At 34.2% G+C, this 16,264-nt stretch overlaps 1 protein-coding gene across 5 annotated transcripts in view; it reads left to right on the forward strand.

The window, feature by feature from the left end:
- GSK3B (glycogen synthase kinase 3 beta) overlaps nt 1-16,264 on the forward strand; it is a 190,281-nt gene that overhangs the window by 138,238 nt on the left and 35,779 nt on the right. For all 5 annotated transcript variants that reach the window (XM_074331491.1, XM_019729652.2, XM_019729653.2 and 2 more), the window contains exon 8: nt 11,439-11,534. In XM_074331491.1, coding sequence (XP_074187592.1) covers nt 11,439-11,534 — 96 coding nt within the window. The remainder of the gene's footprint in view (nt 1-11,438; nt 11,535-16,264) is intronic.

Raw genomic sequence — 16,264 nt, forward strand, 5'->3', positions numbered from 1 at the left:
GATAGATCGATAATATATCTTTTAACATGCTTTTGGAGGTTAATCAGGTTACCTGGTGACATTTCTTGTGTTGTCATATCATAGAGCTCTTGTGTTACTAACAGAGAGCAACATATTAAACTTCTGTCTTTTCCTGCTCCCCAAACATGTACATACACCCCATTACACATTGTGTTATAGATTTTTACTTGTAAGATACATTGTATGTAATATACAAACTAAATATTAGATTGCTTAATTCATTCTTACATTATTTAAATTTTTCCATGTTTATTACTGACTAGAGAAGCAACTTTTAATAGCTTTTGGATCATGAACCACTTTGAAAATCTATTCATAGCAGTGGATTCTCCTCCAGAAAAATGATGCATGCCAGAATTTTGCATGTGTCAGGTGGTCCCTGGGCTTTCTGAAGCTCACCCAGTAACCCTAGGTTAAGGGTTAATCTTTAAAGGTTGCATGCAGCTGAATTACTGAAGTTTGGCGACCTCTCGTGTTGAGCTATTAAAAAGCAAGGCTGTGAAAGAAATACTAATGTTTATTTCATAGCTTTTGTCAGATTCTTGGGTTTGTTTCATTTCTTGAAAAAATAAATCAAAATTTCTAGTTTTATATTTATCGATGTCTTGGTAAATTTTTAACTAAATGAATGAAAAAAATGTTAAAACAAATGTGGATGGGACTGGCTACAAATGAGACGATTGACTTAATCGTAAGAAATGAACAGCATCCCCAAAGGTATGTGCAGGCTGATCTCTGATTCTTTGGATTTTTCCATCCCTGAACCCCCATGATCTAGGATGGTGGACAAAAGAATAGGTGCTTTATAAAAAAATTTTTGCACTAAATATTAGAAAGGTCTTATTCTAATAATAAATGACTGAAAATACATACTCTTCCAGTGGTGTGATGATTTTTAACATCTCCCTTCCTTTTATTTTTTTAATTGTGTGAGATATCATACTTACAGAAAAGTACATAAAACATTCGTGCAGTTTCATTTCCTTCAAGTCATGGAGGAACTCAGTTTTTCAGAAATCCAAAAATAAGTTTTTTGGTGGTTTTTTTTAAGACTTTTTCAAGTCTAAAAGTCATGAAAAAAATATTCCTTTTCCATCTCTTAAAATTAAAGGGAACCTTAAAACTTGTTTTGTGACTGGAATGATGTGGTCCATGTCAAACATTTTTTTATCTACAAAATGAAAACATTTAATTATACTATTTCAGAGTTTCTAAATACAGTATATAATTCAGCAGAAGTAGATTGGGTGGGAATATACTCTGAACCTAATAAAAACTAAATGTAAAACCTAAAGATATACTCAAAAGTAGAAATAGGATAGTCTGTTCATTAAAATGTTTGTGGTATTGACGCATTTATAATCTCTGCTCTTCATCTGTCACATGTTTACCTTTCAGTCTTTTAAGTTTGCCGTCCATTGTCCAATCTTGAGTCTATCACTGCTCAGCTATTACAGTTATCCAAATCACGCTGTTTTCCACTTCATACCTAACATGCGGAATGTGCTTCTGACTCTCTTGCTTCCTAGATTCCTTAAATAATACCAAGTTTTGTCTCTCCTTACAGAACCCTTTCCTGAATCCCTTCCTCACTCCAGTGCTGTTTAGCACTTTCACCTCAAACATAATCGATGCTTGTTTTGTTGGTACTGGTTTTGGCTGATTGTAGTTGTGTACAAGTCTCTCTTCCCTACAGCTCCTTGAGCGTAGGAACTCAATAAAAGTTTTGAATGAGTGAATGATTTAAGAAGCTGACAAAAATCTTTTAAATGCCTCTTGATTATGCCTTACCTTTTCATTCTTAACATTCCTTTGCATCTTAAATCATACCTTTGCTTTCTTAAAGACTATATATATTGTATATAAAATAATTCTGATTTTAGGGTTTGACAGACTCTGATACTTTTAATGCTAGCCTTAAAATAGCAACATAAAAAGGATAAACATCTGGCTATATTTAGTGTAGTAAAGACATCACGAATTACATAATGGTCTATTGTTTTACTTTTTAAATTAACTTTATAGAGATGTAATTTACATAGAGTAAAATGTAGCCATTTTAAGTGTACAGTTGAATGAGTTTTGACAAACCCATATAATCACTGTCCTGGTCAAGACTGAGAAAATTTCCATCACCCCAAAAATGTTTCTGTGTGCAGCCTGGGGTGACCAAACATCCCGGTGTGCCCAGCACTGAGGGGTTCACCCTTGTCATTCCCCTTTAGAGTCAGTCTGCTGTCTCCTGTTTCAGGTGACCATTGGTCTGCTTTCTGTCACTACAAATTTAGTTTTTTCTGTTATAGAATTTCATGTGAATGGAACCATATGATATGTTTCTATTGTATCTGGCCTCTTTTGTTCAATGTCATGTTTTTGAGATTCATCCATGTTGTTGATTCGATCATCTGTTTACTCCATTTTATGCTGAATACACAACAGTTTGTTTATCCATTCACCTGTGGATGGACATTTGACTTGTTTTTGGTTTTTGTCTGTTATGAGTATAATTGCTATGAATGTTTATTTACATGTATTTTTGCAGGCATGTGTTTATATTTCTCTTCCATAAAGAACTAGGAATGAAATTATTGGTCCTGTGATCAGTGCATGTTAACTTTATAAGAAATTACCAAACTGGTCTCCAAAGCAGTTTTACTATTAACACTCCCACCAACAGCATATGAGAGTTCCAGTGCCCTGCGTTTTCATCAACACATGGTATTCACAATAATTTTAAGTTTAATAGTATTAAAATTATTTTTATCATTAAGAAATGTCCCTCTTTATTTTTATTTAATTTCTTTGTCCTGAAGTCTACATTTTCTGATACTAATGTAGGCAGTCCATCTTATGATTATTGTTTGTATGATACACTTTTTTGTATCCTTACCTGTGAGTCTTTAAAGTTTATTTCTTATAGACAATATATACTTAAGTCTTATTTTTTTATTGAGTCTAACAATTTCTGCCTTTTGATGGGAGCATTTAGACCATTTATATTCACTGTAGTTATCAATATAGTTGGGTTTAAGTATTCCACCTTGACATTTGCTTTCTTTTTATTTTTTCCCCACTTTTACTGCCACCTTATGGATATAATGAGTATTTTTTTATTTTCCTAGTTGACCTTTTTAAGCTCTACCTCCTTCTTGGCATTTTTCATATGTTGTTGTATGATTGAAAATTTACTTTATTACGGTCTACAAATAATAATATACCACTTTGCATATACAGTAAGAACCTTACAACATTAGATTTCCCCTTCCTGTCCTTTGTACTATTGTTGTAATATTTTACTTCTACCATACTGTTACTTTGCTTTAAACCAGGGGTGTCCCAACTGCAGCCCGCAATCCCATTTTTAATTGGCCCGCAGCAAATTCCAAAAATATATTTAGTTTACTTACATAAACCACGTAAGGTAATACGTACTTCGCCTCGAGTGAGTGGCCCGGCTCTTTGTGTATTTTACCGCATATGGCCCTTGGTAAAAAACGTTGAAAAAAGTTTGGACACCCCTGCTTTAAACACTCAGTTTCTTCTAAGAAATTTAAAATCAAGGGGGGAATCTCATATTTAGCCACATGTTTACCATTTTTGATGGTCTTTATTCCTTTGTGTAATAGGAATGGCCATTTGGAGTCCTTTTCTTTTCATCCTGAAGTACTTTCATATAGTGAAAATCTCGTGGTGATGAACTCTCATAGCTTTTGTTTGCCCAGTATCATTTGAAGGACATTTTCACTGGGTGTAGGATTTCTTGGTTTCCAGCTTTTTTTACTTTCATTCTTTATAGAAAGGTCTCTATTTTCTTCTGGTTTGCATTGTTTCTAATGAGAACTCGGCTGTCATTCTTATTGTTATAAGATACCTGTATATAATGTGTCTCTGGGCAAAGATTTCCCCTTTATCTGTGGCTTTTATTGTTTGATTGTGACTTGGTATGGTTTTTTGTTTTTTTGATACTGCTTGGGGTTTATTGAGCTTTTCATTGCATTTTCCTCAAATGGTTTTTCTGCATCTCTTACCCAAACCCTCTTTTCAAACTTCAATCACGTGTAAGTATGGTTTTTTTTTTTAGGCTTTTGTACCTCCACGCTTCAGCTTTGATTGTTTTTCTTTTTTAAGTTCACTGATTGTTTCTCTTCTGTGGTCTCTGATCTGCTGTTAGACTTCCAGTAAAGATTTCCATTTCACATATCGTAGTTTTCAACTGTACAATTACTATTTGGTTCTTTTTAAAAATCTTTTATTACTCAATATCACTGTGTTAAAGTTGTTGTTTTCTAATTTTGTCTCCTCTGTCATTTTTATCTGTGTTGACTGATATTTTTTTCCCTCTTGCTTTTGTCTCATATTTTCCTTCTTTAAAGAATATTTTGCTTGTCAGTTTTCTAGTTGTTTACACCTGGAAGGCAATTCTAGTATCAGTTACTTCATAATGACTAGAAGCAGAAGTCCATAATAGTTTGCTTTTATTTGTTTGTTTAGTAATGCAAGCCTTTACATGTCATTCCAAATTTATTGAACTACTAATGTAAAGTCATACAAACTTATGCTACTTGATATAAGGCTTTTAGTTTATATTTGACCACCAGAAGGCAGTTATGGTTCCCTGTTAGATGTGTACAATATTAATACCCAAAGCAATTCAGTAACAGCAGTAGTTTCTGCAATTTAGTCCTTGCTATTAAAAATGTTTGCAATAACATTACTTATAATATGCATATTCATAGTACTTGCTTACCATATATATTCTAAGCAAAATTCTGCACATGTGAAACAGTTACTAACAGATGAAAATACTAAACTTGAATGTTGGCCTTTTTAAGCTATACCTATTTACTTCTACCATACTGATTGCAAATATACTGAATCATGAATAAGCATGGGATTTAAGCATGAGAACCTATAGCTAAGGAAACCTGAAAGTGATTTATCAAAACTGCTAAATCATTAAAAGAATTTTTATAAAAAATTTGAAAACTTATAAAAGTTTGACATTTGTTATAGTCTTTTATTTTGTTTAGCTAATTTGATGCCTATATTTCTTCATGTTATTCTGTTGCCTAAAATCTGTAATATTAACAGTTCAAGGTATTCTTTTTATTAAATTGAGTTACCATGCTATGGGTAGATTTTATTTAAATCAAGTTTTTTTAAGTTGTCAAGAAAAGTCTATTTAACTTTTTAAAAAACTTTTAATTATAGCCTCATGATATCATGTATATATAGTATATCCAGCACGACTTAAAAGAATTCAGGTTTCATTTTATGGTATAATCAATGGAGTTTAAGAAAGTGATTTTTTTTAAAAACTATTTTTTAAGTCTTTTTTTGTTTTTGCCCTTAATGTTGGGTAGACCTCTTAAGGGGTCATCTACACATGCATTTAAATCCCATATTTACCACTGATATACTGTAACTTTGAGAAGTCAGTTTTCCTCAGTCATCCTTAGGTTTCTTTTAGGTATAAAATGGGGTAATGGAGTATGTATAAATTTTAAATGAGAAAAGAAAATTGATATACATTGTACAGAGCTTCTACATACTGGGTGCTCAATAAGTATTTCTTCTCATTGTCCTCTCCTTCCCCTCACTGCTGTACCTTTTGAAAAGAGAACTTATAGATGCTGTCTTCACTTACTCATTTCAGATGATTTTGGTCTGCTTGCCCTTCTCATGACTGATCTCACCAAGGTCAGAAAGGAAGACTCCATGGCCACCTGCAGTGAACACCTTTTGGGCTTTATTTTACCTGGGCTCATGTCATAAGATACCCGACCTGTCTGTCCTTTAATGTTCACTTTCCTTGTCTCCCATGGTATCACTGTGGGACCTCTTCCAATTTCTGGACTTCTGTCTCAGCCTTCCCCCTGCACCCCCCCCCCCCGGTCCTCATCTTTAGCACTCTTCTCCTCCAGTCTGCTTTGCCTGTTACACACTGTCACAGCCACCTAACTAACACCAGTACGTCAGGAACTACGACCAAAGCTGGTTTTCCTAGCCTCAAGCTAGATGACATACCTAACATCCACCACTTGGTGGAGAACTCCTCTAGGTTCTTCTTGAATGTCTCAAATACTATTTTTTCTTCCAGCTCTATTCTTTCATGCTTAATAGCATCAACATTTTTCACAGTTACCCAAATTAGAAATTGTTTGTCCTCCCACCAAGTCCAGTAAGCAGATTCTTTGATACCATCTCCTAAAATTGGTTTGCCACTAACGAGATTTAAATTTTGTCCTAGCTCTGCCTCTAATTAGTTCTGACCTCTGAAAAGTGGATCCTTCTGGGCTTCAGTTTTTGTCATCTCCGAAAAATGTTAGGACTAGCTCAGAGGTGGGCAACTAGGATGGGGGCCTAATACAGTCTGCTGCCTATTTCTGTAAATAATTTTTTTTTATTATTATTGGGGAAGGTGAACAGGACTTTATTGGGAACAGTGTGAACTTCCAGGCCTTTTTTTTTTTTTTTTTCCTAAGTCAAGTTGTCCTTTCAGTCTTAGTTGTGGAGGGCGCAGCTCAGCTCCAGGTCCAGTTGCTGTTGCTAGTTGCAGGGGGCGCTGCCCACCATCCCTTGCGGGACTCGAGGAATTGAACTGGCAACCTTGTGGTTGAGAGTCCACTGGCCCATGTGGGAATCGAACCAGCAGCCTTCGGAGTTAGGAGCATGCACCTCTAACCGCCTGAGCCACTGGGCCGGCCCCTCTGTAAATAAATTTTTGTTCATAGCTGCTTTATGCTACAGTGGCAGAGTTGAGTAGTGACAGAAGCTCTTTAGCCCACAAAGCCTGAAGAGTTTACTTTCTGGCCCTTTACAGAAAAAGTTTGCCCACCTTTGGACTAGAGGATCTCCCGTCTGGTTTCTATCTCTACTAACTAGCCTGGGGAGGACCTGGTTTTAATATTAAAAAACAGTAATAAGAGGAAGAGTAGAAAAAATGATTATAGTAGTTAAATATTTGGCAAGAGAAATTAAACGTAGAACAAACTATAACGTTAGAATCTCTTTTCTCCATCTAATAGCCTTAGTAATTCAAGAACAAAGGAATGAGAAAATCTCCATTGCCACTTTGTGGTGACAGACTAATTTATTTGGTTAAATTGCTTTTAAATAATTGATAGTGAATAGATCACTGAGTCCATTTACTAGTTAGTAATTAAGCTTAAGTCACAAATATTCATATTTTGAAAGAAAAGAATTCTGACCGCCAATTAAAAGTACACATAAGAATCTTTTATATGACTACTAGTCAATAAAAGCAGAATTATTTCCCATTGTGATAAAAGATTTTCCACATGCATGTACTGTTTTGTGTTGAAGGAGGATTCTGGGTATGTAAAACTGATTAGGTAAAAAGACATAAATATACAACCTTAGTGATGCCTGCTCCTGACTTTGAACTGCATCAAAAAATAAAGTGGATTAAAAAATAAAGTGGATTGATGTATGGACTGAGGAATGGAAATGTGATGAATCGAACATAGTAAAGTGTTAATCATAAAATTAGGTCATTGGTATAAGGGGAGGTGGTTTTCACTGTAAAAAAAAATGTAGTACAACTTTATATATATGATCTTTTTCTATATATATGAAATTTTTCATTATAAAATTTTGGGGAAATGGTTAGATCTAAGTGGCTGTGAGACTAAATTTAGGAGAAAAGATATGAGAGTGAATATACACACGCATACAGTATACCAGTATGCTTTCACATTAAATAAATTATTAAAAGTTTGTATGTTAAGCAGACCTTGTGTATATGGCGTATGTTTCTCATCTGTTTGTGGTATATTTCACGAATTTACTTCCATTGGGAATATTCTTAGGTTATAAAATAACATGTAAGAATTGTAACATTCGCTCCAAGGAGCATCCTGCCTTTTCATTATCCAGTTTGTAACTCTTGCGTTCTCTCACATAGCCCCTATAGGAAAGTTAGCCCAATGGCGGGAAAGTCCGTGTAATCTCTGTCTACACAGTAAAAGGATGCATTTACTAATGGACATCATACAATTCTCATTCCTTTTCTCATTCTTCCCAGCTCGTAGGGACTTAGGAGTGTGTCTTGTGTTAACACAAGAATAACACTGAATAAATAGTGGGGGATTATACAACAAATACTCACTGATTCAAGAGTGGGCATTTCTTAAGTGTCATTTATTGTGAAATATATCATAGTGCAAAAATAAATAAAATTGTGTTCAGTTTAAAGCACAATAATAAAGTGAATATCCATGTAACTAACATTAAAAATTAGAGGAACTAGTTATACGCTGTTCCAATTACAATCCCTCTTTCTGCATCCTCTCTATTAAGCTTAATAATCTGTACTTGATTTTTCTAATGAATATTCGCATGCTTTTGATTTATTTTTGCAGTTTTACTATGTAAACGAAACTGTAGTTTACTGTTGCCTGTTTTTAAACTTCATTTAAGACAATCATACTACATGTATAAATTGTTAAGTGAAAACTCACCACTGTGAGATTCATCCATAAGGTATGTGTAGTCTGGTTCATTCATTTTCATTGCTAGTTAGTATAACATTGTATGACTAGGCCACAGTTTATTACTTCTCTTGTTGGATTTTTGCTTTTGCCTGCAATATTTTATTATTATGAATAATGTTGCTTGGATGTATAAGGAATTTTTCTAGGTTAGAGTATATACCTTAAAGTGGAATTAGTAGATTGTAGGGTTATTGAACTTTTAAGTGCTATTCATGTCACTGCTGTTGTTTTCCTTCAGCACTTAAAATAATCCAGTGGAGTTGCGTTTCAGGGGACAAAATTATTCATTAGTTCACTTGTTTTTCTTTTTCACTCCTTTCCTTCTTTCCAAGTACATGTACATATACACATTCACAGACATACATATATCCTTCATCAAGGGTCTAATACAGAATATAAGTGCTTGCTTTATTAAAAATAAAAACGAAGTCAAAGTTTTCATTGTAGGCTTTATGTTTTAAGTATGGATAGTTTCTGACTATTAAATGTATATCTACAAATACAAAGACCAGATATTTTTCTTCCCAATACTAGATACATTTTGCTTCCTTCTATAAAGCTGGAATTCTACAAAAAGGAAGGGAAGTTGTATAACTGAAGATGTGTTTCCTATGCCCTAAGAGTGAACCTTCTTCCAGAAAAATGTTAGAAATAGGAGATAGAATGATGTGTTGCAATTTAGATTATTTTTACACCTTTTTATTTTTTTCCCCAACAACATCAAGAGTTCACTCAGAAATTATCTTATTGGCAATTAAATATCAATTTATAGTTAACTAAATTCCTTTTTTTCTTATGTTGACTTACAGCTCTTTGGCCCAGAATGTCCTTTCGAATCCCTTAAACTTTATATATTCTAATATGTAAATCATTTCTGACAGTTTGCATTATAGGTATAATTGACATACAATAAAGTACACATATTTAAAGTATACGATTTGGTAAATTTTGACCAGTGAAACTATCACCATGAAATCAAGATCATGAACATTGTCATCATCCCCAGTAATTTCCTAGTACCTCTTTGTAATACTCCCTCCAGCACCTCATAACCATGGATCTTATTTCTGTCACTAGAGACAGAAAATTTTCTAAATTTCCCCAAGAATGAAATTATACAGTAGGTATTCTTTTTGTCTGGCTTCTTTTACTCAGTATAATTATTTTTAGATTCATCCTTTTTTTTTTTTTATGATTACTGAGTAGTATTCATTGTATAAATATACACTTGTTCATTCACTTGTTGTGGATGTTTGAGTTGTTTCCACTGTTTGGCAGTTGTGGAAAAGATACTATGTACATTTGTATAAACATCTTTATATGGATATACGCTTTTATTTCTCTTGGGTAAATACCTAGGAGTGGGGATGATGGGTATATGGTAAGTATATATTTAACTTTTTTTTTTTTTTAATAATTATTGCAAGTTATTTTTTATTTTTTTAAAAATTTTATTGGGGAATAGTGTGTTTCTCCAGGGCCCATCATCTTCAAGTCGTTGTTCTTTCAAGCTAGTTGTGGAGGGCGCAGCTCAGCTCCAAGTCCAGTCACCATTTTCAATTAGTTGCAAGGGGCACCGCCCACCATCCCATGTGGGCATTGAACCGGCAACCTTGTTGAGAGCTCGCGTTCTAACCAACTGAGCCATCCGGCCACCCCTCCAGAAGCTCAGAAGCAGCTTGTCTTCAGTCTAGTTGTGGAGGGCACAGCTCACTGGCTCATGTGGGAATCGAACCTGCAACCCTGTTGTTCAGAGCTCGCGCTGTAACCAACTGAGCCAGACACTTCTTTAGTAAAGTGTCTGGTCACCTTTTGCCCATTTTTATTGGGTTGTTTTATTGTTTTTGAATTATAAAACTCCTTTGTGTATTTTACATACAAGTCCTTTGCAGAATATATGCTTTGCAAATGTTTCCTCTCAGTTTGTAGCTTGGCTTTTGTTTTCTTAAGAGGGTCTTTTGAAGAACAACACTTCGAAGGTTTTTATTAAGGTCTGAGAGTTTCAAAGAAGTCGAGAAAATTAGTAACAATGAAAAAAATACTGAATTTCTTACTTTGCCCTGATTATTCACTGGTTGCCACCATAAATCCAGTATGTATCATTACATTCTACTCCTCCTGTACAACTGTCCTTGAATTGTAAATGCCTTAATATTTTATTTCAACAAACTTGTTTTACACCAGGCCCTAGAGTTATAAAGATCAGTAATATATGTCATTTTTTTCAGAGTGCTTATTTTTAGTATTTGGTGTCCTTCCCGTCGTCTGTCTTATGTAGCAGGACCACATACTTTCCTTTGTTCAGTGCCTACTACAGCTCTAGACACAACAAAGTGCTCAATATTTTTTATTTGTATTGTAGTTACGCTTTTTCCATACACAAGTAGTTAAGTTCATCATACAGGAAATCTCTTCAGGTTTGGTTTTTTTTTTTTTGGTATCCTCCATATAACGTATTTCCTTATACACAGGGGACAATCACTAAATATTCAATGATTGAGTGGACTTACTGATGACTGTGTTTGAGTAGGGTTCTCCTAATTAATTTATTGATAATAAAACCTTTGGCTATACTTTACTAAATGAATAAAAGGTATTCTGATTTTGATGCCATCATTGCAGTAGATTACATTTTAGATAAAATGAAGGTGCCTGGTTTTTACTTGAATGTTTTTGAGTGATCTGTTTTACAACCCTGATTTAACAGGATTGTTGTAAAAGTCTGTGTAGGGTAGTATAGCGTGGGTCTGTAGTCAGTTAAAAATCTTTTGCAAAGTCTGCTCTTGTTTATGTATTTTATAACTTTAGAGTTCCTTTTCCAGTGAAACCAATACATTGAAACATAAAGACTATATAAGTGTATAGAAAAACATATGGCAATAACTTGTTTTTTTTATTTAGGTCCTTGGGACACCTACAAGGGAGCAAATTAGAGAAATGAACCCAAACTACACAGAATTCAAATTCCCTCAAATTAAGGCACATCCTTGGACTAAGGTGAGTCAAATAAAGTTTTTATAAAAGCACATTAACCAATAGTTCACTATAACTTGGGTTTCTCGTTGTTCTTAAACTAAACTATTTTGAGACTCGATATCTGTCTGAATAAAAAGTACCCAGCAGTTCTGTATGTAAAGATAGTTGGATAGTTGTACTTCAGTGTTTCATTGACTATATATAGTTTCATCCCCATTGATTTCCTGTAGTCAGTTTCCAGCTTGGGGTTTTGTTTGTGGGTAAGGATAGAGTACTTGTATCATTAAAATACAGAATTTTATTAAGAGCAAAATTCATATGTAAATTTTGACAACTTAAAATTCAGAAGTTAATTTCTTTACATCAAGGTGCTTATTAGTTCAATATCATACAGCATATTGAAAAATACATTTCATGTGTTTATTCTTTTTCTAAACTACTAATATATAGACCTTGTTATAGATGAGATAGTGTATTTTTCTTATTCGCTTTCCTATTGATGTTCTGGGAGCGGAATAAAAAGCAGATTTGATCTTGCTAGGAGTATACATTGAAAGCGATTGATATGTTAACAGGATGTCACTAGCCATCGGAAATTCTAAAGTCAGCATTAGATGGAACCATTTCTAAGAGTATAAGTACTAATTTACCATGTAACTTTTTTTTCTTTGACACTTAGTTGAAATAATTTTAAGAGAGATTTTCTTTAGGAGGTTTTTTTTAAAAAAAATCTCAGTTTGATTTGTGAGATTAAGTGCGCAAAGAAAAGAAATTTAAAAACTCAATAGGGATTATAGTTAGAGTGAATTTCTAGCTTCCTCATTTTACAGATTGAGAAATTCTAGCCAAAAATACTAAGTATCCAAGATTAAATAGGTAGCTGTGATGAAGCCAGTAAACTTCCATTCATGCGCTTATGTGCACGTGTGTGTGTGTGTTTAATGCCAGATCTTTTAAACTTCTAGTTATGTGCCATATACCCTCCTCTCCCATTTATTTATATTTTTGTGGGTTAGAAATGTTCAACTTTTTGATAGGTATTTCAAGCAGAGACTTTGTTTTTAAAGTGTACATATAACAGTTTATTTTGAATATTGGTAAGTTCATTTAATTAGTTATAGATCTTTTATAATGAGGTGAAGTAATTTAGTTGAAAAAATTTGCATTTCCAGATTTAAAGTATGTCTATTTCTGTTTCTAAATTATAATGATTCCAATTACTTTCCTTCAAATTTTTATAATCTCACTACCTCTGTTCACTTCAGAAAATACTTGTTACTATTTATATATTATTTAGAATCAAAGACTTCAGTAGTATTTTAGTGCTAGAATTATAGACTGTAGCTTTCACCAAGATGTTGCCCTCTCCTCGCCCTTATTAAATTTATAATAAACAGTAAATATTTTGAGACAAACCATTCTTTGATCTTTGTGTTGAAAGTTTATTGTAAGTCTGGGTCAGAAGATATTTAGGGTGTCTAACCTGGCTCTAAATGCCGAGAATCCCAGGTGACCTATTTGGATTTAGAGGCTGAGTTGCAGTTTCATCCAGTAAGGTTGTTGCAAGTTAAAGTACTTATGAGTGGTTTGTAGTGTATACTATGATTTCAACCATGTTAAAGAAAAACAAAAAACAAAGAGAATTCTGTCTGTTCAATAAATACAGGGAAATATTTCAAAATGCTAACGATAGTTTTGGTGAGAAGAGTAGTGTAGGTGATTTTATTTTCTTTGTTCTGCATTTCCATGTTTCCTTTAATAATAAGCGTGTTATTTTTATGAAGAAAAAAAGTAAAGCTCTTTTTGGTGTAATCTGATCTAAGTATTCATCACGTTACTCTTTATAGTATAGAGTTTCTGACAAGTGTAATGCTGAAATTGAGGTCATAAAATCTTATTTAACAGTCCCCATCCTTATTTTTTTTTAAATCAAGACTGCTACCAATATTAGTATGTGTCATATACTACATTTTTTTCTCCTGGATTATATCTCTTCAATTCAAGTATTAGCCAGGGTGGAATGCGAACGAAGGATGATTGATTATAATTAAAATGCAGCCAAGAGAAGGTCTATGGTAAATTTGTATGCTTTACACTTTCCTTTGCCCATGTGGATTCCTGATGTTTCTGTATCTTACACTAATGTTTTTCAAACTGAGTAATCTATATAAAGCCCTTTTATTTGTTTTATTTAGGTTTTCATTCTTACCATGTATAGAATAATCACGCAATTCTCCCACCTATTTTGTGTGTCAAAACTACTGTGAGCTCTTCGTTCATATAGTGTGCCTGGATGTAATTTGGTTTCCACTTGGTACATATGTATTTATTATGTAATAAGAGCACTTATGTTAATTTCTCATTAGTGCACACAGCTAGGTTGGTGTGATTGTGGTTGTAAACACAAAACCAAATTCAGAGAGAACTTTCATGACACTACTCCATCATCTAGAAGAATCTAGATGACCCAGGGTATGCTTATATTGATTTTAAAAAATAGGTTATTATCAATATAAAATTTTAAATTTCTGGAGGGAACTCAGTCCCCTTTGCCCTCCATTGTGATGGTAGACACCAACTTGAGAAATGCTCTCTTAGGCCAGGCACCCAGCAGAGTTATTTTTAAAAAATATATAATGTTGTTTTCTAAAGCGTCTGGAGGAGAGATAAACAGAGTTTGGAAACTCAAGCTGCTTTCCCTTTATTGCAGTTTGTTAGAATGCACTTTAGCTTCATTTCCTGAGGTCATAGACATGTGAACCCTGGTTTCCTGTGCTGAAGTGTAGTACAGCTGTGTTACCAGGATTGAGAGCTGGTATTCTCAAAAAAGTAGGTAGACAAAGATCAAGAGAGAGAATGTCTTCCATGGAAACACTGAGGTGAGGGAAACAGAAGATGATCCCAGTGTGGTATGTGGCAGGAATCTTGAGAATTTAAAAATCAAATAGGTTGCCCTTGACTATTACTTAATAGCCACAGCAACCTAACTCATTGATAAGGCACTTGTGATTTAAGTAGGAAATGAAATAGGTGCTAATGCTTTGAAACAGGTACCATTCTCAGGAATGGGGTTGAGGAGGATAAAGACCTGTGCATTGGTATGCTCTATACTTCAAACAATAAAAGCCAGATGGAAAGTAAAAAGAAGTGATGCAGAAGTAGATTGAGAATTAAATAGAGATGGAAATTGGTTGGAAAAAGAGAGGAAGCTTAAAATTTTTCATTTAGAACATGGAGGTATGGTTAAATGACAGTTCGCTAGGTATGAAGTGAGGATCTAGTTTAAGCATTGTTCCTTCTCTTTGTGCCTCAAGTTTTCTCTTTCATAAGATAGCAATTAGCTCTTGTGTCTTTTCTCTGGATTCTTTTGAAAATATTAAAGTATGCATATAAAGGATTATTTCATTTAAGTTCTGAATAAATGTGAAGATTCTACCTCCAATATAGTTCTGTGATTTGTCCTCTCTATCTCCACTGCCCCGACTTGAGTTTAAGCCATCATCATAGCATAGAATTGTTAAAACAACCTCCTACCTCCTAACCAATTTCCCTCCTTCAGTTTCACCTCCTTCACATTGTCATTGCTGTCAAAGTTAGCTTTCTTAAAAGCACACGTGATACTGTCACTACTATTTAAAATTCTTCTCTGATTCCTCATTGCGTTTGGGAAAATTTGACGTAATATACATATGAGTGTAAGGCCTAAGGTGATCACATGTCCCAGTTTATGCTTGTCCAGCATAATTATTAATTGCATGCCCTTTCACGCTCACGTGTCCCAGATTGGGTGACAGATTATACATTCACTCTGTTCCTAATTGTTTCTACCTTTCCTTTCCAGAAAAACAAGGTATTTAGTGCTTACCCTGTTCCTAACCTTCCCTGAAGCATCTAGTTGACAGAACCCAGTCTCTTTGCCAAGTTCTCCAGCTCCTCCACCCTTAATGCATATAGTTAGGCAATGGATTTTAAAAGTTAATGTTTCATTAGAGTAGGTTAGAGATTCTAATAAGGTTATATGGTAATCGATAAGACATCCCCCATTGTGAGTACCTGATTCTGCTAACATTTTGTTTAAAGCTCTTAAGACAAGTATTCTCCCTTTGTCCCAGTAGTAAATAATCCTGTGAAGTCAGGTGACACAGGTGTGTCTGTACATTCTTTCAGATTAATGAAATTCATAAGTGATATAACTGGTTAGTGGAAGGAAGTAGATTAGAATCCCAAGGGCCCTGATCTCTTTCAGTTGGATTAGGGCTGTTTAATATATTAGCTACGTGTGTGAGTGTTGTCCTGCTTGCAGCTCACTTGGAAGGGCTGATGTAGTCATGCTGAGTTCTTTGGTCTAGTCCAACTGTTCTCCTTAGTGGTCCCCAGAGAAGCCACATTCATTTCTGCCTCTTGCTAGTATCATTTTTTCACACTTAGAATGTTCTTCTTCTCTACTTACCAAGTCTTAGCCTTTTCTCAAGACCTCAAATCTCACTTCTCCCATGAAATATTTTCTTAATTATCTGAGTTCTCTGTGATTATTCCTACCACATAACTCCTGTAAGTACCTACCGAGTTATAGCAGTTCTTAATTTCTCTTTCATAATGGTAATAACAAAATGGATACCACCTCCCTTAAAATGTTTGTTGCTAAGTTTTTGGCATACATGGCAGTTTACTTAATAGTTAAGTGACTGTAGGATATGAGAGACCATAGATCATTGATTAAGTATCCCAGAAAGCATTGTCTACAAAACTCA

Source organism: Rhinolophus sinicus, linkage group LG01 (genome assembly GCF_036562045.2).
Source record: "Rhinolophus sinicus isolate RSC01 linkage group LG01, ASM3656204v1, whole genome shotgun sequence".
Classification (NCBI taxonomy): Eukaryota; Metazoa; Chordata; class Mammalia; order Chiroptera; family Rhinolophidae; genus Rhinolophus; species Rhinolophus sinicus.